Source organism: Geotrypetes seraphini, chromosome 2, assembly GCF_902459505.1.
Source record: "Geotrypetes seraphini chromosome 2, aGeoSer1.1, whole genome shotgun sequence".
Classification (NCBI taxonomy): domain Eukaryota; kingdom Metazoa; phylum Chordata; class Amphibia; order Gymnophiona; family Dermophiidae; genus Geotrypetes; species Geotrypetes seraphini.
In genome coordinates this window covers 41,592,187-41,619,960 of record NC_047085.1, presented here as the reverse complement: position 1 = coordinate 41,619,960, position 27,774 = coordinate 41,592,187, and the positions used below count along the sequence as shown (strand labels likewise).

The following is a 27,774-nucleotide window of genomic DNA, read 5'->3' as shown; positions in this document are numbered from 1 at the left end:
AGTTAATAACTATAAGACAATATGAGACAATAAGGAGTATGTGTTTATAGAGCAAATTTTGAAGTATTATGTTTGCAAAGCAAATGTTTCTCAAAATTGGCTTTATTGTGATTGAGGCAAGGGGTCTTTGTTAAGAAACTCCTACTGTATTGTTGTCCTTTTTTCTCTATTTTGATTTTTGCGCCTTTTTGGAACAGCATTAGTTTTTTTAATTTACCCCCTCTATTGGGTAATCTTTATGATATGTTTTCCATGGCTATATAAGGGGCATGATGGGTCAGGGGCATTCACTAAAGATGTGTGCAGTGTAATGGAATTCGGGGGATCCGCGCCTAATTTATGCACGGGGATTTATTCTTGGATTTACTTGGGCCTCAATTCTATAAATAGCACCTAAACACAGGTGCCAACTAATTCAGCACATAATGCATGTCAATCTTAAGAAGGGAAACTGACGGGCGACAGTCAATCTAGAAGAGGTATGCAGACAAATTGATAGGCTTAAAAACGATAAATCCCCAGGACTGGACGGCATCCACCTGAGGGTAATCAAGGAACTGAAAGGGGTTATAGCTGAACTGCTTCAACTAATAGCCAATCTGTCTATCAAATCAAGAAAGATTCCGGAAGACTGGAAAGTGACGAATGTTACTCTGATCTTCAAGAAAGGTTCGAGGGGAGATCTGGGAAACTACAGACCAGTGAGTCTGACTTCGGTACCGGGAAAGATGGTAGAGGCACTGATAAAGGACCACATAATCGATCACCTTGATGGACACAAACTGTTGAGGACCAGCCAGCACAGCTTCAGCAAAGGAAGATCTTGCTTGACAAACTTACTGCACTTCTTCGAGGGAGTAAATAAGTAGATAGACAAGGGAGACCCAGTCGACATTGTATATCTAGATTTTCAAAAAGCGTTCGACAAGGTACCGCATGAACGTCTACTTCAAAAAATTGCAAGCCATGGGATCGAAGGTGATATACTCACGTGGATTAAAAACTGGTTGACGGATAGGAAACAGAGAATGGGGGTAAATGGACAATTCTTTGACTGGAAAAGCATCACGAGTGGAGTGCCGCAGGGTTTGATGCTCAGGCCAGTGCTCTTCAACATATTTATAAATGACCTAGAAATTGGCACAATGAGTGAGGTGATTAAATTTGCAGGCGATACAAAGTTGTTCAGAGTAGTAAGGACACAGAAGGATTGCCAAGACCTACAATGAGACATAACCACACTCGAGAAATGGGCCACGAAATGGCAAATGAGGTTCAACGTGGATAACTGCAAGGTGATGCATGTCGGTAACAGAAATCTTATGCACGAATACAGGATATTCGGTTCTATACTCGGAGAGAGTCCCCAGGAAAGAGACGTAGGAGTACTTGTAGACAAGTCAATGAAACTGTCCACGCAATGTGCGGTGGCAGCGAAAAAGGCCAATAGAATGCGAGGAATGATTAAGAAGGCAATCACAAACAGATCTGAGAAGGTTATCATGCTGCTATACCTAGCCATGGTACGCCTCCACTTGGAATACTACATCTAACACTGGTTGCCGTACATAAAAAAGGACATAGTACTACTCAAAAGGGTCCAGAGAAGAGCGACAAAATTTGTTAAGGGACTGGAGGAGTTGCCGTACAATGAGAGGCTAGAGAAATTGGGCCTCTTCTCCCTTGAAAAAAGGAGACTGAGAGGGGACATGATTGAAACATTCAAGATATTGAAGTGATTTGACTTAGTAGAGAAAGAGAGATTGTTCACCTTCTCCAAGGTGGAGAGAATGAGAGGGCACTCACTAAAGTTAAAAGGGGATAGATTCCGTACAAACATAAGGAAGTTCTTCTTCACCCAGAGAGTGGTAGAAATCTGGAATGCTCTTCCAGAGGCTGTTATAGGGGAAAGCACCATTCAGGGATTCAAGAAAAGGTTAGATAAGATCCTGCTGGACCAGAACATACGCAGGTAAGGCTAGACTCAAATAGGGCACTGGTCTTTGACTTAAGGGCCGCCGCGTGAGCGGACTGCTAGGCACGATGGACTGCTGATCTGACCCAGCAGCGGCAATTCTTATGTTCTTAGGCATCCAAACCTAAGGTGTACCCTATTTAAGCCAGGGTTTTCTTGGCCTAAACACTGTCGCCTAAGTCCAAAATAGTCACCTACACAAAGAACACGCCCACGATCCACCCCTAACCATGTCTATTTTTTGGATTAGTCACCTACCAGGTGCCTACAATCCAATTAATTTTAATTTTAGCCAATTATGAGGTGCTAATTGCTTGATATCAGCACCGATTAAGCTTTTTAAACAATTATGCTTGGTATCTAGATCGGCTAGGTTTGCCGATCCAGGCACTTAACTTTAGGAGTCTTTTATAGAATCTGCCAGTTGGTGTAAATCCTCATGCCTAAAAGTTGGGCATAGATCCCACTACCACATTTTTGCCTCCCCTCTCTAGGTCTTCTGAGTTGTAATGAGTAAGATCCCTACTGTATAACAGACAAAGCACTCATTCTTACTGTGACGTATCTTTTCATGATTCCAGTAAGAATACATGACTTATTCTCATCTGAATAATTTTTGCTGTTGTTATTGTGATTACAGGAATCTCTTGATCCCCAAAGGATTTCCATCTGAAAGACCATGGGCTAGATTCTTTGTGAGAATCTACCGAGCAGAGGGCCTCCCGAAGATGAACTCCAGTATTATGGCCAATGTCACCAAAGCATTTATGGGAGATAGTAAAGATCTTGTGGATCCATATGTGGTGGTCATGTTTGCAGGTCAGATGGTAAGTAATTAATTTTATCGCTATGTTTTGAATTATGCATGAGTTTAGTTGTACCTGATGACCAGAAAAGATAAACACAGGCCTTATTTGCAAGGCTGTTGATATAGTCTACTAGGACCCCTAAGTGAATTTTCAGTCTTGCACTGCTGTGCTTCATAGCAAGTTGAACACAGAGTGGACTGTGAGAAGCTTGGATGTAGACAGACTAGTCCAGGTTGCGGAAGCCAGCCTGGCTCATGCCGAGGCTGAAGACACTACCTCCCTGATAGTAGACAGGGAGTGGCTTATGGACACTCGTCTACTGGAAGAGTATGTGTGGGACCCATGGGTGAAGCCAGGGAGAGCTGGCAAAAACAAGTTGCCTAGGATGGAACACTACCTCAAGCACCTGATATGGGACTTATGGAAATTATGGTACTCATATATCCCACTACTAATGATGAATGTAATGGAAGACCAACGACAAACATGGATTTGAGATGAAATCTTCAGCAGAATGCGGATTGACCCCACCTACAGAGCTAGCCCAGAGGACCCCAGTTACCAAGGGGTTATACAAAACAGTGGTTGGACTGGCAGGTTGAGAGATCCATTCAGAAAACCTTTTTTGAAGTGGTTTTTAAGTTCTATGTACAGAAATATTACAGTTTCACCCGATTCCTCCCTGGTGAGGTGATATGACTAGTATAATAGTTCTGGAATATACAGATGTGAAATTTTTGAAGAAAGATTAGAAAATTCAGTTACAGTTCCCAATAGGTGAGGAGAAAATGTACACAAATTTGCTACCTCAGTGTTGAAAATAAAGTCAATGGAGGCTGTTCTTACTATAAGGATAATATTATTAATATGGTAAGAAGATTTGTTGTAGACTAGAGAAACTTTGTAAAATGGGGAGAAATGAGGAACGTGATTAAAGTAAAAATTGCAAAATTAGAAAGAAATTTCTTTTTTTAAAAAAATCTTTATTGATTTTACAATCTTCAATAGTGAAATACATAAATATATCTTATATAATAAGTCAATATAAGCACATTTAACTTTCAAATATACATAACCAACCAATTTCTCCCCCTCCCCCTCCCCACCCACCTAATGAGGGAAAAATTAAGGGAAAATCTAATGTGCTGCTAGTAGGGATAATGCCCTATTATCATACTGATAGATGAATAAAGAAGTGGAAATTTTGGTAAAGTATTCAATTTGCTGCTAATAAAGGTAAATCCTTGTTATCACATTGATGAGGAAATTGTCAAGGGAGACACAAAGGATGATATGTTATTTAGCAGGACATGGATGGCAAGAAAATTATCACTTCTTATTTGGCTCAAATAATTAAAAACTCAAATTGTGGCACAGCTAGTCAATCAATGCCCAAATAAATGCTTCAGTTGCTTTGATATAAAAGGTCATAGTGCCATTCAAATACTTAAACCAGGGGTGTCAAATGTCAGTCCTTGAAGGCCACAATCCAGTCGGGTTTTCAGGATTTCCCCAGTGAATATGCATGAGATCTATTAGCATGCAGTGAAAGCGGTGCATGCAGATAGATCTCATGCATATTCATTGGGGAAATCCTGAAAACCTGACTGGATTGCGGCCTTCGAGGACCGACATTTGACACCCCTGACTTAAACAAAGACCTCAGTGGCTACACTCAAAAATATCAATTTTATTTTTGTTTTGAGTTCAACGTAACCAGCCTCCTCATCGGTCTTAAATTGTAATAAATTGAACTCCAACTGCATAAATATAAGTATCAGAAGTTTTTACTCATCTCATATATTATTTTCTGGGGCTCCAACATGAATTCATGTTTCACATCATGCTGTTTCAAAGAGTGTCCCCTAAAATAACATTAAAAAATCAACGTCAATATTTGTAAGCACGGCTTACTTTCACAAAAGCAAAACGCACTTTAGCCCTTTCAGGACCAAGGGACATATTTGTCCCATAACTTTAAAATCCTATAAATTTTGATTGGGATAGTCTACAGTTCTAAATTTGATATGTACGGATTCCATATGATACTGCCTTTATGTAAACAAACTGGTTCCGACATTCATTCATTAGCGTCGTTGCTAGATTGACGAGAAGATTCACTTGCCACACTGTCCATAAGCCAGAAGTGTGATTTTTTTAAATAAAAATAATGATATTTCACAAAAAAATCAATTTTTTGGCATCTGCAAGCCCTTTTTACCATAAAAATGTCGTCAAAACCACAAAAATTGGCCTACGATCCTTATGGTCCTGAAAGGGTTAAGCCATACCTTAAAAAGACTTCACTGTCATTTACCAAGCTTCAAAATGGCGGCGGTGTCTTGAAATTATCTTAATATAGCTAGTTTTCACATGATCAATCAATTAATCAATCAGACACATACATTACAGAAATCCCAGCGATTCAAATTAATGTCATCCACTCCTATTCAGCATTTAAGTCATACGGATTAACAGCATTTAATCTATATATCCATCTTTGTTCACAATAGTTCAAAAGTCTGTCAATCTGACCATCCTCCCACCTAACCTGAATTTGATCTATTACACGCCAACTAAGATTCTCAACCCTGTGTTTCTTATTTTGCCAATGCTGCACTTGCGGGGCTTGCAACGAGCCGGTGGAAATGTGAGATTTATGCTCTGTAAGCCTAATTTTAATTTGTCTCTTACCCCTCCCAATATATATCGATCACAAGGGCACACTACAATGTAAACCGCATTCAAGCTATTGCAATCTGTATGGAATCTCAATCGAATTTTGCAACCCGACTAAGGGTCCACCCACTCTTTCCCCACAGTACTCAATACTCAAAGTAGAGAATGACACGGGGACAAATTTTTCCCCTTTCCTGCGAGTTCTTTTCCTGTCCCTGCCCCCTCCTCATCTGCACAAGCCTCAAACACTTTAAAATCATAAGTGTTTGAGGCTTGTACGGTTAAGGCAGAACTTACAGGAATGGGGCAGGAACAGGGACGGCGACAAAACTCGCAGGGACAGGATGAAGAAATTGAGTTCCTGTAGGGACGGGGAAAAATTTGTCCCCGTGTCATTTACTAACTCAAAGCAGATGGGGACTATGTGAAAATTATTATGTCAGAATATTACGGCAAGTCACAGTCACAATATTGAGGCAATCTGTGTATTAAAGTCTCTTGATGGATCGCTTTTGTGTCTTAAGCATAGGGACAAATGGAACAATGCCCACATTTATGAGGGGCAGATTTTTCATCACATTTTGTTGGAAACAGTGAGCATCATGGCTTGAGTAAATGCAAACTATGGCAATGATCCAAATGCAGAATATATCTGTGACACATGCCAGTATCTTTTGATAATACGAGGGCGAATCAAAAATTAAAGGCAATAGTTAAATTACACGATAACTGGAATAGAGTTAGTGAAATGCAACATATGTACTCATACATTGCCTGTTGGATAGTTCGTCCACGCACAGTACAGCGCTCGGCCTTTAGTCATGTGGCAGCCATGAGGTCAGAAACATGGATGCCTCGTTGCAAGATTTCAGCCTCAAAGAACAACATGCAGTAGTGCACTTTCTTTGGGAAGAGGGAATGAATCTTGTGGAAATTCATCGTCGGATATTTGACATAGCACCATCAATCAATGAAAGGTTTATGAGTGGGCAAAAACGTTTAAAGTGGGAAGAACAGGTGTTACTGACGAAGGTTGTTCAGATTGCCCAAAGGCATCGTGCACACAAGAGCACATTTATTTATTTATTTCAATTTCTATCCCGTTCTCCCAGAAGCTCAGAACGGGTTACAACTAGACATTCACAATCGTTTGAAAACAGACTAGTCATGACAACAAATAGGTTACAGTAGACAATAACAGAGCTTATTCTAGAGACCAGACTGATCATAGCGAAGAGTACTAAGAGAAGTAGATTGAGGAGGCAGTTTTTAATGGCCCGTTTGGCGGAAGAGGAAGGTCTTTACTGCTCTGCGGAAGGTCATTAGTGAGTCTAGTAACCAGATCTGTGTGGATAGTCGGTTCCATAGCTGAGGTAGGAAATGGCTGTAGGATTGTTTGTACGCCGTACTCATTTGGAGGGATCTTCCTGCAGGAATGATGAGTCTTTGTTCTGCTTTGGAACGGAGAGGGTGGTTAGGGGTGTATAGGTGTAGCTTGGATGCTATGTAGGCTGGAGTTTTTTGGTAGAATCTCTTATGTGTCATGACCAGGGCTTTGAAGATGTATCACTTTTTGACTGGTAACCAGTGAGCTGCATAGAGTGCTGGAGTAATGGGGTCATGGTAGCTGAGGTTGTATAGGAGTCGAATTACTGAGTTCTTGGCTTTTTGGAGGCGTTTTAGATCTCTTGCAGCGATGCCATTGAATAGGGAGTTGCAGTAATCTAGTCTAGAGAGTACTTAGGCATATAGCAGTTGGGTTAAGTCTGTTTCTGGGAGGTAGGGTTTGATCCTTCGCAGTTGGTGTAGTTAGAAGAAAGATGTGGAAACTACTTGTGAGACGTGGGTGGAGAGGGATAGGTAGCCATCCAGTATAATTCCAAGACTTCGTACCTGGTCTTTTGCTGTTAAGGGGGTGGATTCCCAAGATACTGTCGGACGGGTGAAAGTAGTGTTCTTTTTCCTGATCCAGAGTAGTTCAGTCTTTGAGGCATTCAGCTGGAGTTTATTTTTCATATCAGAGAGTCAGTGTAGGAGGTTAGTGAGTTGGGTTGGCCGATCGTCACCTAGGGGGAGCAATAATTAAAGGTCATCAGCATAGGAGTGAATCTTAATGTTGCATTTGTGTGCAATGTCGATGACTGGCCTGATATACAGATTGAAGAGGAGAGGGGATAGCAAGGCACCTTGGGGAACTCCGTATTTAATTGATTTGGGGTTTGATTTAGCTGTCCCTAGTAGCACAGATTGTGCTCTTTGATCCAGGAAGGAGGTGAACCATTGCAGTGCTGAGTTCTTGATTCCTATCTCAGCGAGTCGGTCTAGTAGAAATTGATGATCTATAGTGTCAAAGGTGGCACTAAGGTCAAGCAGAACCAGTAAGGCATCATTTCCTTTATCCAGCATTGACCAGCTATCAATGATGTCAAGGAGGACAGATTCTGTACTATGGCCTGGTCGGAAACCTGACTGGAGTGGAGATAGAGCTTCTTGTTGATCAATGAAGGGTTGCAGTTGGTGGAGCACATTGAGAGGGCGGATGCCTTGATTAGAGAAGACCAACGGATAACGGTGTCTCAATTGGCTGCAAATTTGGATATCAGCTATGGATCTGCATTTGCCATATTGCATGATGACTTCAGATACAGGAAATTCTGCACATGATGAGTTCCACACAGCTTACTGATCTGCACAAGCAACAGCGTTTGGAAGTTGTGACCCAGTCTCACAAACAGTATGAAGAAGATTTGAGTATTCTGGAGAGAACTGTCACCAGCTACAAGACATGGGTGCACCACTGCGACCACAGAGAGCAAAAGACAAAGCATGATGAAGTAAAGGAAGCGGAGCTCACCTGGCTTCAGGAGCAGCCGAGAAATGTCTTCTCTGCAGGAATGCAGAAGCTAGTTGAACGATACAACAAATGCATTGTCTTGCATGGGGCCTATGTAGAAAAGTGATATGTTCAATTGCTCACAGTTACTTCTATTAAAGCCTTATATGTATACCCTAGAGGAAAGGAGAGACAGGGGAGATATGATTCAGACGTTCAAATACTTGAAGGGTATTAACGTAGAACAAAATCTTTTCCAGAGAAAGGAAAATGGTAAAACCAGAGGACATAATTTGAGGTTGAGGGGTGGTAGATTCAGGGGCAATGTTAGGAAATTCTACTTTACGGAGAGGGTGGTGGATGCCTGGAATGCGCTCCCGAGAGAGGTGGTGGAGAGTAAAACTGTGACTGAGTTCAAAGAAGCGTGGGATGAACACAGAAGATTTAGAATCAGAAAATAATATTAAATATTGAACTAGGCCAGTTACTGGGCAGACTTGCACGGTCTGTGTCTGTGTATGGCCGTTTGGTGGAGGATGGGCAGGGGAGGGCTTCAATGGCTGGGAGGGTGTAGATGGGCTGGAGTAAGTCTTAACAGAGATTTCGGCAGTTGGAACCCAAGCACCGTACCGGGTAAAGCTTTGGATTCTTGCCCAGAAATAGCTAAGAAGAAAAAAATTTTAAAAATAAAAATTTAAATTTAAATTGAATCAGGTTGGGCAGACTGGATGGACCATTCGGGTCTTTATCTGCTGTCATCTACTATGTTACTATGTTACTTTTGGATTTACCCTCATATTTTTAGTAGCAAGTACTTCAACAGGTAAAGCCAAGGAGCATGTACACCCTGCTTTTATACCCGTGGTAGGGTTCATGGTGGATAAGCATTTTGGTGAACCTGGTAAACATGTATTCTTAATGTTTGCATTCATGTACTGACAAGCAAAGACAGGGTTACCAGATTTTCCTTCGGGAAAATCCAGACCCATGACCACATCCCCAGGACCACCCAGTTCCACCTCTGTCCCTCCCCCAGCCTCGCTTCCAGACGGCATCCGTGCATGCGTGGACACAACACAATGATGTCATGCGCGCGTGCGTATGATGTCACCGTGTTGCATCCACGCATGCGCGGATGCCCCTTCCCGACAAAGGGCCGGGTTTTGAAAAGCCGTCTGGACCCCCAGACATGTTCTCAAAAGGAAGACATGTCCGGGGAAATCTGGACCTCTGGTAACCCTAAGCAAAGACATTTCAAATAAAGGTAGTGTATAGCTGGTATATTGTCCTATAGACCTCAAGGATGAAATCTACAATAATTTCATAAATCCTTCCTGTATGCCAGTATATCACAAACTGTGTGCCTCCTGAGATTTCAGGCGTGCCACGGCACACTAGGGAGTAGGAGAGGTGCTAACACCAGCTGACTGCCTATAGGCCATGCCTCTTATGGCGAGATGCACGTCCTGTAGGCAGTCAGCTGGGGCTTTTCCTTCTCTCTGGCCCTGTTACCTGCTGGCACCCCCCACTGGCATCTCAGGGCCTGTCTGGAGGGCCTTCGCACATACGCAGATGTCGCAGTGATGATGTCATGCACGCGCGAGATGTCACCATTGCAACATCCGTGCACTTCCGGATGCCTCGAGCCGTGGCCACTATGTTTAGTGTGCTGCGGCTCGAGAAAGCTTGCGGGACACTGCTCTATGCAGATGCATTTATTCATTTATTTATGAGGATATATGTATTGCCTTTTCGAAGAAATTTACTCAAGGTAGTGTACAACAAAAATAGGTCATCCATAAGCAATAGAGAATTACAGCAATAGAAAATATTCAACAACTGTACACATTATGATGTATTATGTTATTAACAAAGTCACCATATACACATTAAAACATTTTAATAGCATATGGTGTAATCAAAGTGGCACCATTCAGCTTATGCGATAGCTCACAGCGTTTTCAGACTGGAAGTTCGTCGAGTTGCAGGCTTTTGATCAGCATTCCTTTTTAGTATTTTAACAAGTACTTTGGCGCCATCTACTGGACTTCATTTATACACCCCTGAGGAAGGCTTTTTAAGCCGCAACATGGACTGTGTTGTGGTCCAGCACTAAAAGGATTGTAAGACTCTTTGTTAGGCTTGCATCATTTCTTGTATATGTTTTAGCTATTTATATGTTTTCAATAAATTGATCGTCCGTTAAGTTGGGTGGCTGTGTCCCTTCCCTACTCTTTTTCTGTTTTGTAATCAGAGGTGGAACATATAGACAAATGAGATTGAATAACAGGAGTTAGATAGATGAATATGACTAATGTAAGGAAAAATTGATGTGGAGTCAGAATAGGTGCATGAAAATGATCAGTTAGAGAAGACTGGAAAAGCAGGTCTTGTTACAGTATGTGCATCTTGTGTTAGCCCTTGTGTGCTGTTCATTAAAGGCTTGGGAGAAGGCCAGGTTTTCACTGCTTCCTGAAGCAGAGTTAGTTTTGCATTAAGTGAAATCTTTCTTGGAGTATATTCCAGAGCGTGGGTCTGGGGGCTATTCTGGAAAAGGCTTTTTGTTCAGTGTCATATCATGATTTCCTTTGGAGAGGGTGTGGTTAGGGATATTATTTGGAAGGGCCTTATCAACCTTGGAGCTGCATAGAGGGAGATCCTGTTCTTTAAGTACTCTGGCCCATTACCTTTAAGGGTCTTGACGATCAGACATATAGTTTTGAAATGTAACTATGAATTGTACTGGTGAAGGTTTTGCAGAAATGTGATGTGAATCCATTGCTTACAACCTTTTATCAGTTCTGCTGTGGTTTTCTGAATCATCTGAAGCTGTTTCAAACCTTTTGTAGTCAGACCATTGTAGAGTGCCTTGAAGTTATCATGCCCTGAACCATTGTGACAAGACTCGAAGAAACGGAGCTACATTGGGTTGATGTGTAAATACATTTTATTCTGTTTGCCATAATGGTTCTGCTGATGTCTTTATCACTGGCCTTCCTGGAGCTCCCACTCCAGGTGGTAGTATTTTCTTTGACTGTCCCAAGATTCCTGACCTATGTTTTTTTTTAAATTCTTTATACATTTTCAAACTTACAATAAGTGTGATAAAATGTCCAAACAAATTAACAATAGCTATATCACTTAATAATTATCAATGGTATCAGTAATATATTCTTATCTCCCACCCTTCCCACCCTTACCTATCAAATAATCAATACTTAGATAATATATACCAATAAAGTTCCCCCCCTTCCCTCACAATTGAACTTGTAAATTTAAGGGAAAAGAAAATTTCATCTAATCAGTACAATACTTTGTTAATGGCTCCCAAACATCTTGAAATTTCTTGAAACTACCCAGCTGTATTGCTAAAAATCTCTCCGTTTTATATATATGACATAAGGAATTCCACCAGAAATTATAATTTAATCTGACCTATGATTTAAGAGAGAATTCAGAGCTCCCAAAAGGGGTTTTTCAAACAGGATGGTTTAGGGCAGTGTCTCTCAAACTTTCTCGAGCCGGGGCACACTAAAGGCAGTGGCCACTGCTTGAGGCACCTAGAAGTGCAGGGAAGTTGCCGTGATGACATCACGCATATGCATGACATCATCACGTCGATGTCCGCGGATGTGCAGAGGCCCTCCAGATGGGCCCCGAGACGCCAGTAGGGGGTGTCAGCAGTGAAAAGGGTTGGAGAGAAGGAGAGGCACTGGCGTCAGCTGATTGCCTACAGCAGTGTTTCTCAACTACTTCCAGCTAAGTACCCCCTAAGTCTAACAAATATCAATTGAGTACCCCAACCACAGACCTCCCTAAACCCACCCAAGCTCTACCCCAGATCCCATCCCCTTTACTAATTGTAATGCAATTTTTTCCATTCATTTTTCATATACACAGCAAATATAAATGCTCAAAACTGACACATTTCAATCACTATATTGAAAATAAAATCATTTTACCTACCGGCAATCCTCTGCAGGCTGCTGTAATTAGCGTTAAAGGTGAGACCGGGAGGCCAGGGCAGAAGCCGGAGAACACTAGAGAGAAGGGAGAAACATGCAGGCTTATAGCAAATCGGGCAGCGCTGGTGCTGTACCACGTAGGGAACTCAGCTGGCAGGCGCCTCTCTTCCTCCTCAGTGTGCCGCGGCACACTTGGAAACTCAGGAGGCACACAGTTTGAGATACACTGGCTTAGGCTTACCAGATTTTCCCGAAGGAAAATCCGGATCCATGGCCATGCCCCCCAGGCCTGCCCAGTTCCGCCCCATTCTACCCCTAGCCCCACCCCCAGGTCAAATAAAGAAATCAGTAAGTTTACACTTAAGTCTTTTGGTGTATTATTGCAATAATTACTTTTGTCGTGCTAATGGTTGTGACTGGATTAATGGAAATGGAATAAATAAATAAAGGAAAAGCCAAAAGGACATGAGTAAACAGACTGGCGGGGACTGCAGCACTGTGATAGGCAAAGAAAAGGTCACATCTGATGTCTTTTGTCATCTTTATGTTCCATCGTATTTAGATAAATATAGACTAAGGGGGTGAATTCATCAAGGGGTATTAACCGATTTAACGCGTGTTAATTGGTTAGCTCTTCTTGATGAACTCCCCCCTTACTCATACAATACACCTTCAGAACACAGACTATTCCTTCTCAACTTGCACTTGTTTCACTTCAGGGTCGAACGACAACGCAGAAGAATTCTGCTGATCCTGTATGGCATGAACAGATCATCTTCAAAGAAATGTTTCCTCCACTATGCCGGAGAGTTAAAATCCAGGTGTGGGATGAGGGAAGCATGAATGATGTGGCCTTGGCCACTCATTATATGGACCTGAAGAAGATCTCTGATGAGCAGGATGGGGATAAAGGTACAAAAGCGAATGACCCTTTTGTCTGAAAAGGCTGAAAACCTGAATTGCTAAGACTGCATTTACTGACACTATACAACAAATAGATTTCCTTAAATTTCATTAACATTTTCAACTTTAAGTTTAGAACAAGATCTCTGGAGCATCAGAGGTCAATATTCAAAAAGGTGCTGTGTGGCAGACTTAACCAGACAGCAAGGAAGGAGGAACTAAACTAAACTAAACCTTAGGTTTGTATACCGCGCCATCTCCGCAAGCATAGAGCTCGGCACGGTTTACAGAGTTAGGATGGAAAGGAACTCCAATGAAGGGTTATAGGATAGGAACTAAGAGGGTATGGGGGGGGGGGGGGGCAGGGTACCAGAGAGGGGGGAGGTGTTACATTTTAGAAAAGAGCCAAGTTTTCAGGTGTTTGTGGAAAAGTTGGAGTGAGCTTGAATTTCTAAGCGGGGATGTAAGGTTGTTCCAGAGTTCTGTGGTTCTAAAGGGAGGGATGTTCCTAGTTTTCCTGCAAGGGATATACCTTTTGTAGAAGGGAATGATAGTTTTAATTTTTGGGAGGATCTGGTGGAATTAGGGCTTGAGGAGTTCCAAAAGAGTGGGATAACGGGAGGAAGGATGCCGTGTAGGATCTTGAAGGCTAAGCAGGCACATTTAAAGAGGATCCTGGAGGGTACAGGAAGCCAGTGAAGCTTGGCCAGGAGTGGTGAGACATGGTCAAATTTGCTTTTTGCGAAAATAAGCTTAGCCGCAGCATTCTGAATCTGCTGAAGTCTATGGAGGTTTTTCTTAGTTAGGCTTAAGAGACCTCTTCGAACGGCAAGGACTGAGAACCAGGGAAGCAAGTGCTCAAATTAAGAACATAAGAATAGCCTTACTGGGTCAGACCAATGGTCCATCAAGCCTAGTAGCCCGTTCTCAAGGTGGCCAATCCAGGTCACCCAAGGTAGCAATATTTCATGCTGCCTTTACAGGGCAAGCAGTGGCTTCCCCCATGTCTTTCTCAATAACAGATTATGGACTTTTCCTCCAGGAACTTGTCCAAACCTTTCTTAAAACCAGCTACGTTATCCGCTCTTACCACATCCTCTGGCAATGTGTTCCAGAGCTTAACTACTCTCTGAGTGATAAAAAATTTCCCACTAACATGCCTTGGGCTTAATATTCAGCTGGTGGTGGTCAGTATTTTGCCGATTGCTGCGTGTCTAGGACAATTCAGTGCAGCTGTTTCAGCACAGGATGGTTCAGCATGACCATTTTAGCCAGACCAGTTTAGCATGGCCATGTAACCACAGCTGTTTCATCATGGCCTTTGTAGTGGCGAGTGCTTACCTTACTGAAGCTGCGAGGTATGAAAGAGGGGGGGCCCTTTCCTGGAACTCCGCAACTCCTACCTCCTCCAGATCCTCCCAAACTCTTAAACTATCTTTCCCTTCCACAAAAGGCATCTCGCATGCAGGCAAACTAGGGTCATCCCTCCCCTTTAGAATCACTGAGCTCTGGAATAACCTTACCTCCCCGCTCCGAACCTCAAGCTCCCTCCAACTCTTCCGTAAACACCTAAAAACCTGGCTATTCTCAAAACTGTAACACTTCCCTCTCTTTGGCCTCTCCCACCCATCCCCACTCTCTTACACCTAATCCTTAAACCCTCCACTGGAGTTCCTTTCTCATCCTAAATCCTGTAATCCGTGCCGAGCTCTGCGTCTACGGAGATGGTGCGGTATATAAACCTAAGATTTAGTTTAGTTTAGTTTAGGGGGGGGAATAACCTCCCTCGTCCCATTCGTGCTTCTTTCTTTTCTCTTCACCCACCCGTGGTCTTCTTCTCCTGCCTTCTCATCATATGGTGACGTCAAGGTTTGAAAGAGGGGAGCATAACTCGCCCCCTCCTCCCCCCACTGGTGCTTCTGTCCTTTTCCTTCACTCACCTGCTGCCTTCTTCTCCTGCCTCTGCATCATCTGGTGACTTTAAGGTTTGAAAGTGTATGTGTGTGTGGGGGGGGGGGGGGGGGAGGGGACATCATCACAGATCAATCAGGCACATCGTAAGGCTTCCCTTTATATTGGAACAGCAAGTTGTCCAGAGGGAAGAATTCCGGGGTAAAAGGTTGACTTTAAGAGGGTGTCTTAATAATAAGAGATGAAACTGCCCATGCTGAAAGGGCCGTGATGAACTGTCCCGTGCTGAAAGAATCGCTCTGAAAGGGCTGTGTTGAACTTGCCACGCTGATATGGTCCTGCTGAATTGTCCCATTCCCGACTGCTGCGGACGTCAAACCTGGAAGTTCAATGCTGGGCCATGTCCAGGCACCGGCATTGAATTTCCAGGTTTCCAGAATCGGCTAACACATAACTGACTCATAGCTGGTGAAGTACAATATTCAGCACTTACCCAGCTATGGGTTATTGCATAATGATAAGAATGACTTTTATGTGGTCCTTTTTGTGCAGTTAACCTGGCTGGTTAAGTGCTGACTCCTCCCCCCAAAATAGCCGGTTTTCAGTTTAGTGCTAACTGGTTATTTTCAGCAGTATGAAATGGTTTAAGCTGTTGAAAATTAGTAGTTAGCCCCAAACAGGTGATTTAACTGGCCAGGACCTGTTTCTGGCCGGTTAAATCACTTTAAATATTGACTTCCTTGTGATCTTGGATGGGTCAGTATACCTTCCATTGGCTCAGGTACACACTCACAGTATTAGCATATTGGGACAGAGACGTAGGGGGGAATTCATCAAGGGGTGCTAACCGACTAGTGCGGTGCTATGCGTGATTCTATAAAAATTAGGCACACTTTATAGAATTTGCTTAGGCGCCACTGGCATCTTAACTTTAGGCGTACCCACCCATGCTCCACCCCCCAACCATGCCTACTTTTAGGTAGGTGCTTTGGTCTGGGCGCCTACGTTTTATAAAATTGTGTTTGTCAAGTTTGGCACCAAACTTTCAATTAAGTCAAATTATGCATCTATTAAGCCTACTAATCAATTAACTTCCCACTAGTTCCGGAATAAAGTGTGTATTTACAAGAAAGAAGACTAGCAAAGGTAAGAACCTAATCTTTTGGTAGACCTCTCTTATTCTGTAAAACTGCATGCAAATTGCTGGTCTGTCCATTCCCCATCCTATGCCTATACCACCTTTTCAGATCCACAAGTTAAATTTACACATGGATCCAGGCACCTAAAGACGTGTGCATAAATTTAAATTCATGCCAATTGACGCTGATAATTGCTTCTTAGAGCCCAATTATCGGTGCTAATTGACTCATTTGCCAACTAAATTGCACAAACAAATTAGGCGCGTGCCCAAATTTGCATGACCAATTTAAGCACCCCAAAATTCTATAATGTCCATCCAAAGTTAAGTGCCTAAATTAGCGCTATTAACATAATTGATTAATAGGCTAAATCGATGCTGATGATTTGGCACTTAACACCTCATATCTGGCTTTAATTGAACTTAATTGAAAGTTAGGTGCCTGCCTCAAGTGCCTACCTAAAAGTGGACATGGTTCAGAGCAGAACGTGTGAGTATTAGGTGCTTGTTTTTGACTTAGGTGCATGCATTTAGGCCATGAGAACCCTGGCTTAAATATAGTGCACCTAAAAGTTAAGATGCGCAGTGATACCTAACGCCACTTAGGTGGCACAAAACGTGATTATATACAGTGTGCCTATCTTTAATAGAATTGCACTTTGCACTGCACTAGTTAGTGCCAATTTTTTTAGGCGACCTATATAGAATTGGGCCCTTACTGTTTTACGCATTTCAGTAAAGGGCCCCCCAAAGAAAAGTCTGACTGGATTTATATATTAAAATATATTTAAAGGAGCAATGATTTTCATTAGGACATCTAGAGTTTCCCATGTCTATCATGATTCTATTGCATTTTTTCTAGGATTCTTGCCTACCTTTGGACCCGCTTGGCTCAATCTCTATGGCTCACCCAGGAACCACAGCTTGATGGATGATAATCAGGAGCTTAATGAGGGCTTTGGTGAAGGTGTATCATTCCGGGGTCGCATTCTAATTGAGATTGCTGTGGAAATCCTGTCCGGAGGAGCACAGGAGTCAAAATTTTCGAAGATCGTTAAAGAAATAAAGCTACCTTCAAAAGACACGAAAGCATCAAAAGGATCAGGGAAAGAAAAAGGGGAGAAAGGGGCAGAGGAAGCGAAGACCTCTCAAGTTGCAGATAAGACCAAGTCTACTCAGGTGGAGGTTGAACGTTTTGATGTGCCGCCAGAGGTTAGTATAAAATAGATTGACTGCTGCCTACTTCATTTAAATTATTAGGACTGCCAATAGAATTCATGTCCCTAGATACCAAAATGCTGTAAATGTGCTATTTACCATGCAAAAATTTAATATGGGATTTACTAATCCACAGTACTTCAGTATGGCATGTTAGTGAATCCTAAGCCAAGCCAAATATCTATTATAGGGTGAGGCTGGTGCTATAAACTGCTTTAAATCATCTCACTCCTATCCTTTTTTGAAAGTATGCCCACACCCTACCTCTTGCTCCCTCCCCCTCTCCACAGCATCTACTAGGGGGTCTCCCTGGTAATGAGAGTAGAAGTAATTCTCAGATGCTCCTGCACTGGCCTCAAAATGTCAGCCTCAGGCCCCTAGTGGTAGTTTTACAGAACTACCAGTAGGAGTGATCAGATTGCCAAATAAGGAAGTGCTTAGATTAATACTGCTGCTGCATTAATTGCAAATAATCCTTTGGCATTGGAGAACAAAGGTTTTATAAGGACAAAGATTTCTGTCAATAAAAATTCAGTGTGATGGGTTTGCCAAATGTCATGGTTGGGTGCAAAGGCCAGTTCTGGTGTTATGGTAAAATGTGTATCCAGGAAAGACACAGTCGGGAAGGTGTTCATACTTAACATAAAATACTCTTAATATTAGCCCTGCCCAGTCATGACTATGTAACCAGAATCTTAACAAAACTCCAAAAATATGAACACAGGATGTGAATAGATATTGAAGCTACCCTTTACCATGTATGGTAAAACCCTGAGATTCTAATATCCCAAATATATGAATAAATGTGAATGGTTTTGGTCTATTGAAATTGTTATTTATGAGGTATATATCATTTTGTAGTTCCTTCAAGTTTACTTTCTGTAGCTTTTCTAGGAGGTCCCACGGGAGGCCTTTCTAATAATCATCTGCTATCGCTCACATGCTGTTTGCTAATATCACATTTTAAGAAAGGAGTAAATTGAACCTCTAGAGGCTTTGACTATATCAGTCAAATATGGCAATGCAGTTGGTTGATCTGACAAGTCAAGCACGCCTTGTCTAGCTTTAGCGAATTACCCGAAGTAATGGGAGAAGAAAATAATTCTGATCTCCTTCTCCATCCTAAAACTGTGTGGACATGTCTCTTTTTCAGATCCAAGAAGAGGAGTGTGATGATTTCCTCTTATTTGGTTCGTTTTTCGAGGCCACCATGATTGACAGGAAGATTGGGGACAAGGGAATCAGTTTTGAGGTGGCTGTAGGTGCGTGACCAAGGCTCTTTTCACTACAGATGTTCACAGGTGTGCTAAAACAATTAAGAAGGATGCCATGTCAAATTTCGGCAAAAAATAATAAACATTTGTTTATAATGACAGGAGTTGCCATGCAGCTTATCTTAAAGAATTGGAAAAACTGGGACAGATTAAATTATTCATTCTGGCGGGAATCCCTATGTTATATCTTTAAAATGGAAAAGTTTATGGCCATTCAGAAGGGATATTATAAAAAATTTATGGAAGTTTGGGAACTATTAACTAAATATTGTAAAGATTGATTTGTTTTTATAACTGAGGAAAACATGCACATCCGGGGAGGGGGGTATATTTGGCATTTGGCACCATGATTTCAAATATTTTTATGAGATGTTGGTTAATGGGAAGTGGGTGGGAGAAAATAAGTCTTGTTTTTATTCTATTAAATATATTGTGCTGTAATGATAACATTTTATGTAAATGCATCATCTTTTGTGTACAATTTAAGTTTTAAAAATGAATAAAGAATCTTAAAAAAAAGGATGCCATGTTAGAGCTAACATTACGTAAACATTTCTTATATACCGCAGCTACCTCACGGTTCTGCGCGGTTAACAAAAATTAAAATACAAGTGTACACAGTATAAGCACAGTTAATCAAAATATTTGCCACATAGATCAGTCTTCATAGATTTTCTAAATGCCAAATAAGAAGCAGAGATAGAAAAATACATAGTAACTTGTTTATTCCGTAATGTTGCTTGATACGCTAAGATCTTACTAAAGAAGCGTTTATACACACAGCCTTTTACAGAAGGAAAGTCAAAGATCCAAAGATCATGTAGTTGTTTCCTATTGGCAAATTTAAAATAACTGGGTAATAACATATAGTAACATAGTAACATAGTAGATGACGGCAGATAAAGAGCCGAATGGTCCATCCAGTCTGCCCAACCTGATTCAATTTAAATTTTTTTTAATTTTTTTTTTTCTTCTTAGTTATTTCTGGGCGAGAATCCAAAGCTTTACCCGGTACTGTGCTTGGGTTCCAACTGCCGAAATCTCTGTTAAGACTTACTCCAGCCCATCTACACCCTCCCAGCCATTGAAGCCCTCCCCTGCCCATCCTCCACCAAACGGCCATACACCGACACAGACCGTGCAAGTCTGCCCAGTAACTGGCCTAGTTCAATATTTAATATTATTTTCTGATTCTAAATCTTCTGTGTTCATCCCACGCTTCTTTGAACTCAGTCACAGTTTTACTCTCCACCACCTCTCTTGGGAGCGCATTCCAGGCATCCACCACCCTCTCCGTAAAGTAGAATTTCCTAACATTGCCCCTGAATCTACCACCCCTCAACCTCAAATTATGTCCTCTGGTTTTACCATTTTCCTTTCTCTGGAAAAGATTTTGTTCTACGTTAATACCCTTTAAGTATTTGAACGTCTGAATCATATCTCCCCTGTCTCTCCTTTCCTCTAGGGTATACATATTCAGGGCTTCCAGTCTCTCCTCATACATCTTCTGGCGCAAGCCTCCTATCATTTTCCACCCACTGAGAGCCTTGAAACATATACAGCCATACTTAAAGATCACTCTTGCCTCTATTGGCAACTAGTGCGTCACGGGATTGGCTCTTTTCAATCCAAAAATCAAAAGTATTCTGGATAATCTGCAGCCTTTTAAAATTTTTCTTGGATATCGAAAAATAAAGCACATTACAATAACCCAATGTACTGAGAGCAAGAGATTGAACCGGCAGTCTAAAGGAGAAAAAATCGAAGTGCGACTTAATTGTTCTTAGATTCCGGAGCAAAAAAAATGAGATTTACTAACTAGAGAATTAATGTGGAAATCAAAAGGAAGTTTACGATCAAAATAGATTCCCAGAATTTTTACCATTGGCACGTGAGAATGACAAGCTATAGATGATATGCAGTCCTACTAGATAGACACGTTTGTTACCAGCTTTCAAGAACTGCACCGACCCTTCGTCCGGCCACTGGAAAATCAGCAATGGAGGTTGATGTTGAAAATACAAGATTTATTCAGTCATTATCCTGAGATCATTTTCAATTAACCCAATGAAGGGGAGCAGAAGACTTGAAAGCGCTTCGCATTTGTGCTGAGGAAATTAATATTACCTATAGCTTATTGAATGACCTTTAGCTCTGTAGTATCTTCTAATTACTATGTACACAAAGAGACCACAGTGACTTATGTGTCCCTTTGGAAAAGACACAGGAAGCTTGACACTGCAAAGTTTAATGAAGCCTTTCTTTAATGAATAATACATTAGATTGCTTGAATGCATGGCGGTCAAGATTAACAAATAAACGGAAAAATGTTATATCCTTTCATTGAACTAACAATATAGGGGGTTGATATTAAGATGGAAAGGGATTGGGACTTGTAGACTGCCTTTTTATAGTTTTACAATCACACTCAGAGTGGTTTACATGCAGTTACTTTAAGCATCTCTAGTCATGGTATACGGGCTTGTCGTGCCACTGGGGCTTGTGTACATCTGAGAAGCTGAAAACTATGCCGTCAGTAGTTTTACTACCAGCAGGGCCTCCCAAGGCAGACAGGTTTCAGCGGAGATGTCAGACTAATGATGTCCCATCCATCTGGGCAGCAGCAGATGGGCAGTGTTGGAGGCCGAGGATCGCATTTGATGCGACAATATCAAAATTATACTGTGCAGAAGAAAGGCCCGGCAATCTACTTCTGTATTCTGCCATGAAAACTTGATGATATCATCAAGCCGCTAGGACTAGAGAATGACACGGTGACAAAATTCATCACCGTTCCCGTCCCCGCGGATAACCGCGGGAAATAATCCCATGTCATTTTCTAGTGTCTATTTCAACCTCAGTCCTTCTACACCAGCATTCTTCAAAGCAAAGCTTGTGGGTCAGTGGTTGTGGCCATTCATACTCTGATTCTTATGTGAGCCAAGGATAATGAAGCCATTGTGACATCACTGATGTGATTGGCTCTTAGGCACTGGTGGAATGAGGCATTATGACATCACAATATCTGCTCTGGATACCAGAGACTGTCATTCTGTAGTGTCTGTTTCAACCTCAGTCCTTCTACACCAGCATTCTTCAAAGCAAAGCTTGCGGGTCAGTGGTTGTGGCCATTCATACTCTGATTCTTCCCTCTCTCCTTAAAGAATGACATGAAGATGGTTTCCCGTGGTTATCCGTGGGGACGGGAACGGTGATGAATTTTGTCACCGTGTCATTCTGTAGCTAGGACTCAAACACGAGTCGATGGCACCTATCAACTTCAAGCATTTTTCTTATCTGTCCCGGTGGGCTCACAATCTATCTAATGTACTTGGGGCAACGGAAGATTAAGTGAGTTGCCCAGGGTTACAAGGAGCGGCATGGGGTTTGAACTCACAACCTCGGGGTGCTGAGGCTGTAGCTCTAACCTAGGGTTGCCAGATTTTCCAATCGGAAACTCCGGACTCCTAGACCCGCCCAAGGCCCGCCCAGTTCCGCCCATCCCTGCCCTGTAACACCCTAATCCCTCCCCCAGTCTTGCCCTAGCCCCGCCCCCCTGCTGCCTGCTTTTGTCAGGCAGGGAGGAAGCCTGCGCTTGTTTGGATGCCACGTGATGACATCACATGCACGCATATGCGCGCGCGACATCATCGCGTGGCATCCGTGCCTGAACGAACTTCCTCCCTGCCCGACGCGATTTGAGGAGGCTTTTCAAAATCCGGACAAAATGTCGGGATTTGTAAGGGGAGTGCTTTTGTTTTGTTTTTTACCGAATATTGGCTGCTGGCACCCACATAACTCCGGGTCCACTGAAGGTCCAGATATTCCAATCCAATATCTGGAATTGAATATCCGCGTCTAATTCAGCCTTCAGCTATCAGCAGTTTTAGAACCACTGACCTCTGCGGGCTGAATATTATCTGGATATTTTCTCTTTAAACTTATATTATTATTATTTTTTTTATTTTGTATATATATGCTGGGGCCACCAGTCAGAATATTGCCACCAGTCTGTATTTTGACATGAAAATATTCTCCATATCTTGAAAAACTTTGTGCTTTCATTGATATTTTTTTTTTTTTCTTCTTTTTGGACATTTTCTTGCTCAGAAAATTTTGCAAGGTTTTACACGTCATGCTTTCTTGTCCTCTTCTGCCCTGGTATTATCCCCAGCCCTCTCTTTACAATTTTGGGGTCCTTTTATCAAGCCGCGCTAGCGGGGTTAGCGCGTCGGACATTTCATCACGCGCTAACCCCCGCGGCAAGCAAAAAAACTAATGCCTGGTCAATGGAGGCGTTAGCGACTAGCGCGGCAGGCGGTTTAACGCGCGGTATTTCGCACGTTAAACCCCCCTACCGCGCCTTGATAAAAACACCCCTTTGTTGTTTAACTAGTGAGAATTTTTATTCCACAGCACACAAGAGGGGTGATGCCCAACTGAAATCCACTATGACTACTTATCATTTCTATATAGCTAGTTACCCAGGATCTCAGCTCACTGCATTAACCATTAAGCAACCGAGGTCATTCTGTTAGTAGCCTTTCACTTTATGCTTTTATAAAAGTGTATTTTTTTTTTTTTTGTACCTTGTTTTCCATTTCTAAAGGTAATTTTGGGAATACGCTTGATAGGGTGTCACCACCAGGTGGGGCTAAAAAGAAGGGCACGGAAGCAACTGAAGGAGAGAGTGCTGCGTTGTTAACCTCTAGTGAAGAGGAACCTTTACCACCAGAAATCTCGCTGACCTTCAGGTCCACCACCCAGCCTGAGAAACCACTCATCACAGAGGGGAACAGGTAGATAAAGGTCTTTCAGAGAATAATGGTTGGTGGTTGTTTTGAAAGAGGTTTACAGCAGTTGTGTCCTAAAGTAACACTTTTTAAATGCTACCAGAGCCATTTGACATCCAGAGCTAGCATGACTCGAACACACAAAATCCAGCCAGTTTTGTTCTTTGCTTACATCTTGTGAATTATTAATACACTGTCTCGCAAAGGTCTTCATGTCTTTGTTCATTTTTCCCATTCTTGTGCCTATTTACTAAGCTATGTTAACTGTTACCGTGGCAACTAGGCACACCAGCATTTAATGCAGCATCTTAGCTGTTAACGTGTGGGAAGTTTTGCTTCAACATTTGAAGTAGAGTGCAGTAGAAAATGTGCAATGACTACACTCTGCAGTAAGTGGGTAATTCTCAAAAAGACCCTAATGTTGGGCATTGGGATCAGTGGCGTAGTGAGGGTGAGAGGCGCCCCTCCCCGTCCTCTTCTCTCCCTCCACCCCCCCACCTCTACACACTCCTTTCCCGCTTGCTCCTGCCATGCGCATGTCGCTTCCTTTCCCCATAACTCCGTAATGTTCCTGGCGCGAGCCACAACCCCCAAGCTGCTGTCGCGCCAGCGTCAGCTCTTTTTCTGACATCACTTCCTAGACACAGATCCAGGAAGTGACATCGGAGGAAGAGCCGATGCTGGTGTGACAGCTGGTTGGGGGTTGCTGCTCGCTCCAGGAACCTTACAGATGTACGGGGGAAGGGAAGCGGCATATATGCGTGGCACACTATTGCCAGACATGCCCTGACCCACCAATGCCTGTCCCAGCTTTACATCCTCTTGAAATTGCTTGCACTGTAATTTATTTGCACAATCTATAGACTAGAGCAGTTATGTGTGCTGCTGGCGACACCAGAAAGTATTTCTTCACAGAGAGAGTGGTTGATCATTGGAACAAGCTTCTAGTGCAGGTGATCGAGGCAGACAGCGTGCCAGACTTAAATGGGATACCCATGTGGGATCCCTACGAGGGTCAAGATAAGAAAATTGGGTCATTAGGGCATAGACAGGGGGTGGGTAAGCAGAGTGGGCAGACTTGATGGGCTGTAGCCCTTTTCTGCCGTCATCATCTGTTTCTATACTTCCAATTATAGCCAATAATTAGTCATTAATGACAATTAGCAGCTTGTTTATTAAGTTATGCAAGCAACTGCCCTTAATCTATAACATACACGAGCAACTTTATGTGCTGGTTGCGTGCAAATTTATAGAATTATTTTTATTATTATTTCACTTTTTATACCGCTTTAACTGTCTAGTAGGTCCAAGCAGTTTACAAAATAAATAAATACTAAGGCAAATTGCTAAAAGACACCAATGATAAAATAAGACAGTTAACAATCATTCAAGAACGCACACACACACACAACACACAATTTTTTTTTACAAAATTCTTCATCAGTTCATCAGCAATTCAATTGCTGTCCTTGAAGGCCAAGTTTAAAAAATGGACTTTATAGTCAAACCCCCTGACACTCAGCCAGCATGTTTTTTTAAATGCTGATTATCACTGGCTTAACATTTATTTTCTTAACATTTGGTGCCGGGCTATGTATGGGCACTGGCCCTGAATATCAGGGCATAATGCCAGGGTGGCTTGGCTTTCCAGAGCTTATGCAAGTCCATTCAATATTCAACCATGGTCTACATAAGAATTATGTGGCCCCAGCTGAATATCGGGCAGGGACTGCATAATTATTTTATTGTTTAAAATAATCACCCCAGAGCCCCGTAATCCTTATCTCAACCTTCCTAGCAATGCCCCCACCCCCTTCCCCCAGCCCGCGGCAAAACCTCTCTGGCTGACCTCTGACCGACCCACTTTTGGGGGGCTGGGCAGAGTCTAAATTCAACAGCACTGCTTCTCTGGCCTGCTTAAATTGCTCTGAATATTGACCCTATACATTTTAATTTTCGAATTTACCAGATTTCTGTATGAGTGGCAATTTGTTTGTTTGTGATAATAACAACCTATAAATAGAAATATAAAAACAAAATACCAAGCCTGCTTGTTTGGCCTTCCTTCTACAATACCTTTCTTGATAATATGAAACATCTTTGATCTGGGCTTCCAAGATGGAATTTTTAAAGAATATCCACAACAGGTTTAAACTCTCACATCTTTGCAGCTGCTGCTCCTTTTAGTTTTATTCTTAACCATTTTCCTCATAGTTGCCCTTTTGAAAGTTAAATGCTCAGAAATGCTCATGCATTGATTTCCTTAGTGGTCTCACTCTAATTATTATCTCAAATTTGATCATGTCACGATCACTATTGCCAAGCGGCCCTGGCATCTTTACCTCTCAGACCAGTTCCTGCATTCCACTATTTACTAAAACCAAAATAACTTCTCCTCTTACCAGACCTTGGAGAAAAAGTAACATTTTTTATGATAGAAACATAGAAACATAGAAAGATGACGGCAGAAAAGGGCCACAGCCCATCAAGTCTGCCCACTCTATTGACCCACCCCATTGAGTGCTAGTGACCCAGTTCCTTAACTTGGCCCTCGTAGGGATCCCACGTGTATGTCCCATTTATTCTTAAAATCAAGCACGCTGGTGGCCTTGATCACCTGCACCGGAAGTTTGTTCCACTGATCTACCACCCTTTCCGTGAAGAAATACTTCCTGGTGTCACCACTAAATTTCCCCCCTCTGAGTTTGAGGGGGTGCCCCCTTGTGACCGAGGGTCCCTTGGGAAAGAATATATCATTTTCCATCTCGACGCGACCAGTGACGTACTTAAATGTCTCAATCATGTCGCCCCGTTCTCTGCGCTCCTCCAGGGTATAGAGCTGCAGTTTGCCCAGTCTTTCTTCGTATGAGAGACCCTTGAGTCCGGCGACCATCCTGGTGGCCATCCGCTGGACCGATTCAGCTCGAAGCACGTCTTTCCGGTAATGTGGCCTCCAGAATTGCACACAGTATTCCAGATGAGGTCTCACCATGGTTCTGTAGAGTGGCATTATGACTTCAGGTTTGCGGCTGACAAAGCTTCGATTGATACATCCAATCATTTGCCTTGCCTTAGATGAGGCCTTCTCTACTTGTTTAGCAGCTTTCATGTCTGCACTGATGATTACCCCCAAGTCCCGTTCCTCTGACGTTCTAGCTAGCGTTTCTCCATTCAAGGAGTATGTTCTGCATGGATTTCCGCTGCCGAGATGCATGACCTTACATTTATTAGCGTATTATCAGCCTATAACGGATGCTAATAACTATGGGCTCCTTTTACTAACGTGAGCTAGCGTTTATAGCGCACACTAACCGCGCGCTAAATAAAAAAAATACTAACACAAGCTCTATGGAGGCGTTAGCGTTTAGCGCATGTGGTATTGTAGCACGTAAAACCGCTAGTGCACAAGGCTTGAAATTCACTTTTTTGAAGCTGTGTTTAGGTCCTAACCCTTCCAGCTTATAATACACTACATTTGTTTCTCATTCCCTCTGTAACCCCCATCTTCTCTACATCTTCATCCCATTGTATTTCTCTTCATGAGCAGCATACAGTATATTGATTCACCCTTTGTCCCGTGTCCTATGCGTGGTGCCATAATTACATTGCAAGCTCTTTCAATCAGGGACCATCTCTTGTTGTGTTTAATGTACAGCGCTGCGTGTATCTGGTAGCGCTGCAGAAATGATAAATAGTAGTACAGCCGTCTCCAAGGAATCATAATAATAAAGCAAAAACAAATTAAGGCCTCCGTTTATCAAGCCCTGTTAGGGCTTTTTATCGCCGACCACTACAGTTAAAACTCTAACGCTCATAGGAATTCTATGAGCATCGGAGTTTTTACCGCAGCAGCCAGTGATAAAATAAACCCCTAAGGTGGCTTAATAAAAGGGGGGGAGGGGTGGCCTAAGCTAATTAGAGACTTTAGAAAGCAGGGTGGGATTTTAAAGATAATTTATTGAGAGAATATTTTGGTATTTTTCCTTAGCAATGAAGTCATTTTATTTCCTTAAAAATAATATGCTGTATTTTCCTTGACAGGAATTATCACTATTTGGCATTCCATGGAAAGAAGCCATGTGTGTGCATAAAAAGCAGGTGGGGAGATCAGACCTTCAGAATGTACTCGTCCAACATTTTAGAAAAAGTGGCAGAAAATCTTGTAAGTAGTATATTAGTAAGTAGTACATTAGTAGAACGTTAGTCATCGTTTTTAAAATGAAATTGTGTTTATGGTCAGATTAAAGAGAACTATTAAAGTACTACTATAGTGCTA

At 42.3% G+C, this 27,774-nt stretch overlaps 1 protein-coding gene across 2 annotated transcripts in view; it reads left to right on the top strand.

Moving 5' to 3' along the window:
* Positions 1 to 27,774, top strand: part of FER1L6 (fer-1 like family member 6) — a 402,024-nt gene that overhangs the window by 123,398 nt on the left and 250,852 nt on the right. For both annotated transcript variants that reach the window (XM_033934878.1, XM_033934877.1), the window contains exons 9-14: positions 2,616 to 2,802; positions 12,981 to 13,173; positions 17,076 to 17,425; positions 18,585 to 18,693; positions 23,315 to 23,504; positions 27,540 to 27,660. In XM_033934878.1, the coding sequence (XP_033790769.1) occupies positions 2,616 to 2,802; positions 12,981 to 13,173; positions 17,076 to 17,425; positions 18,585 to 18,693; positions 23,315 to 23,504; positions 27,540 to 27,660 (1,150 nt within the window). The remainder of the gene's footprint in view (positions 1 to 2,615; positions 2,803 to 12,980; positions 13,174 to 17,075; positions 17,426 to 18,584; positions 18,694 to 23,314; positions 23,505 to 27,539; positions 27,661 to 27,774) is intronic.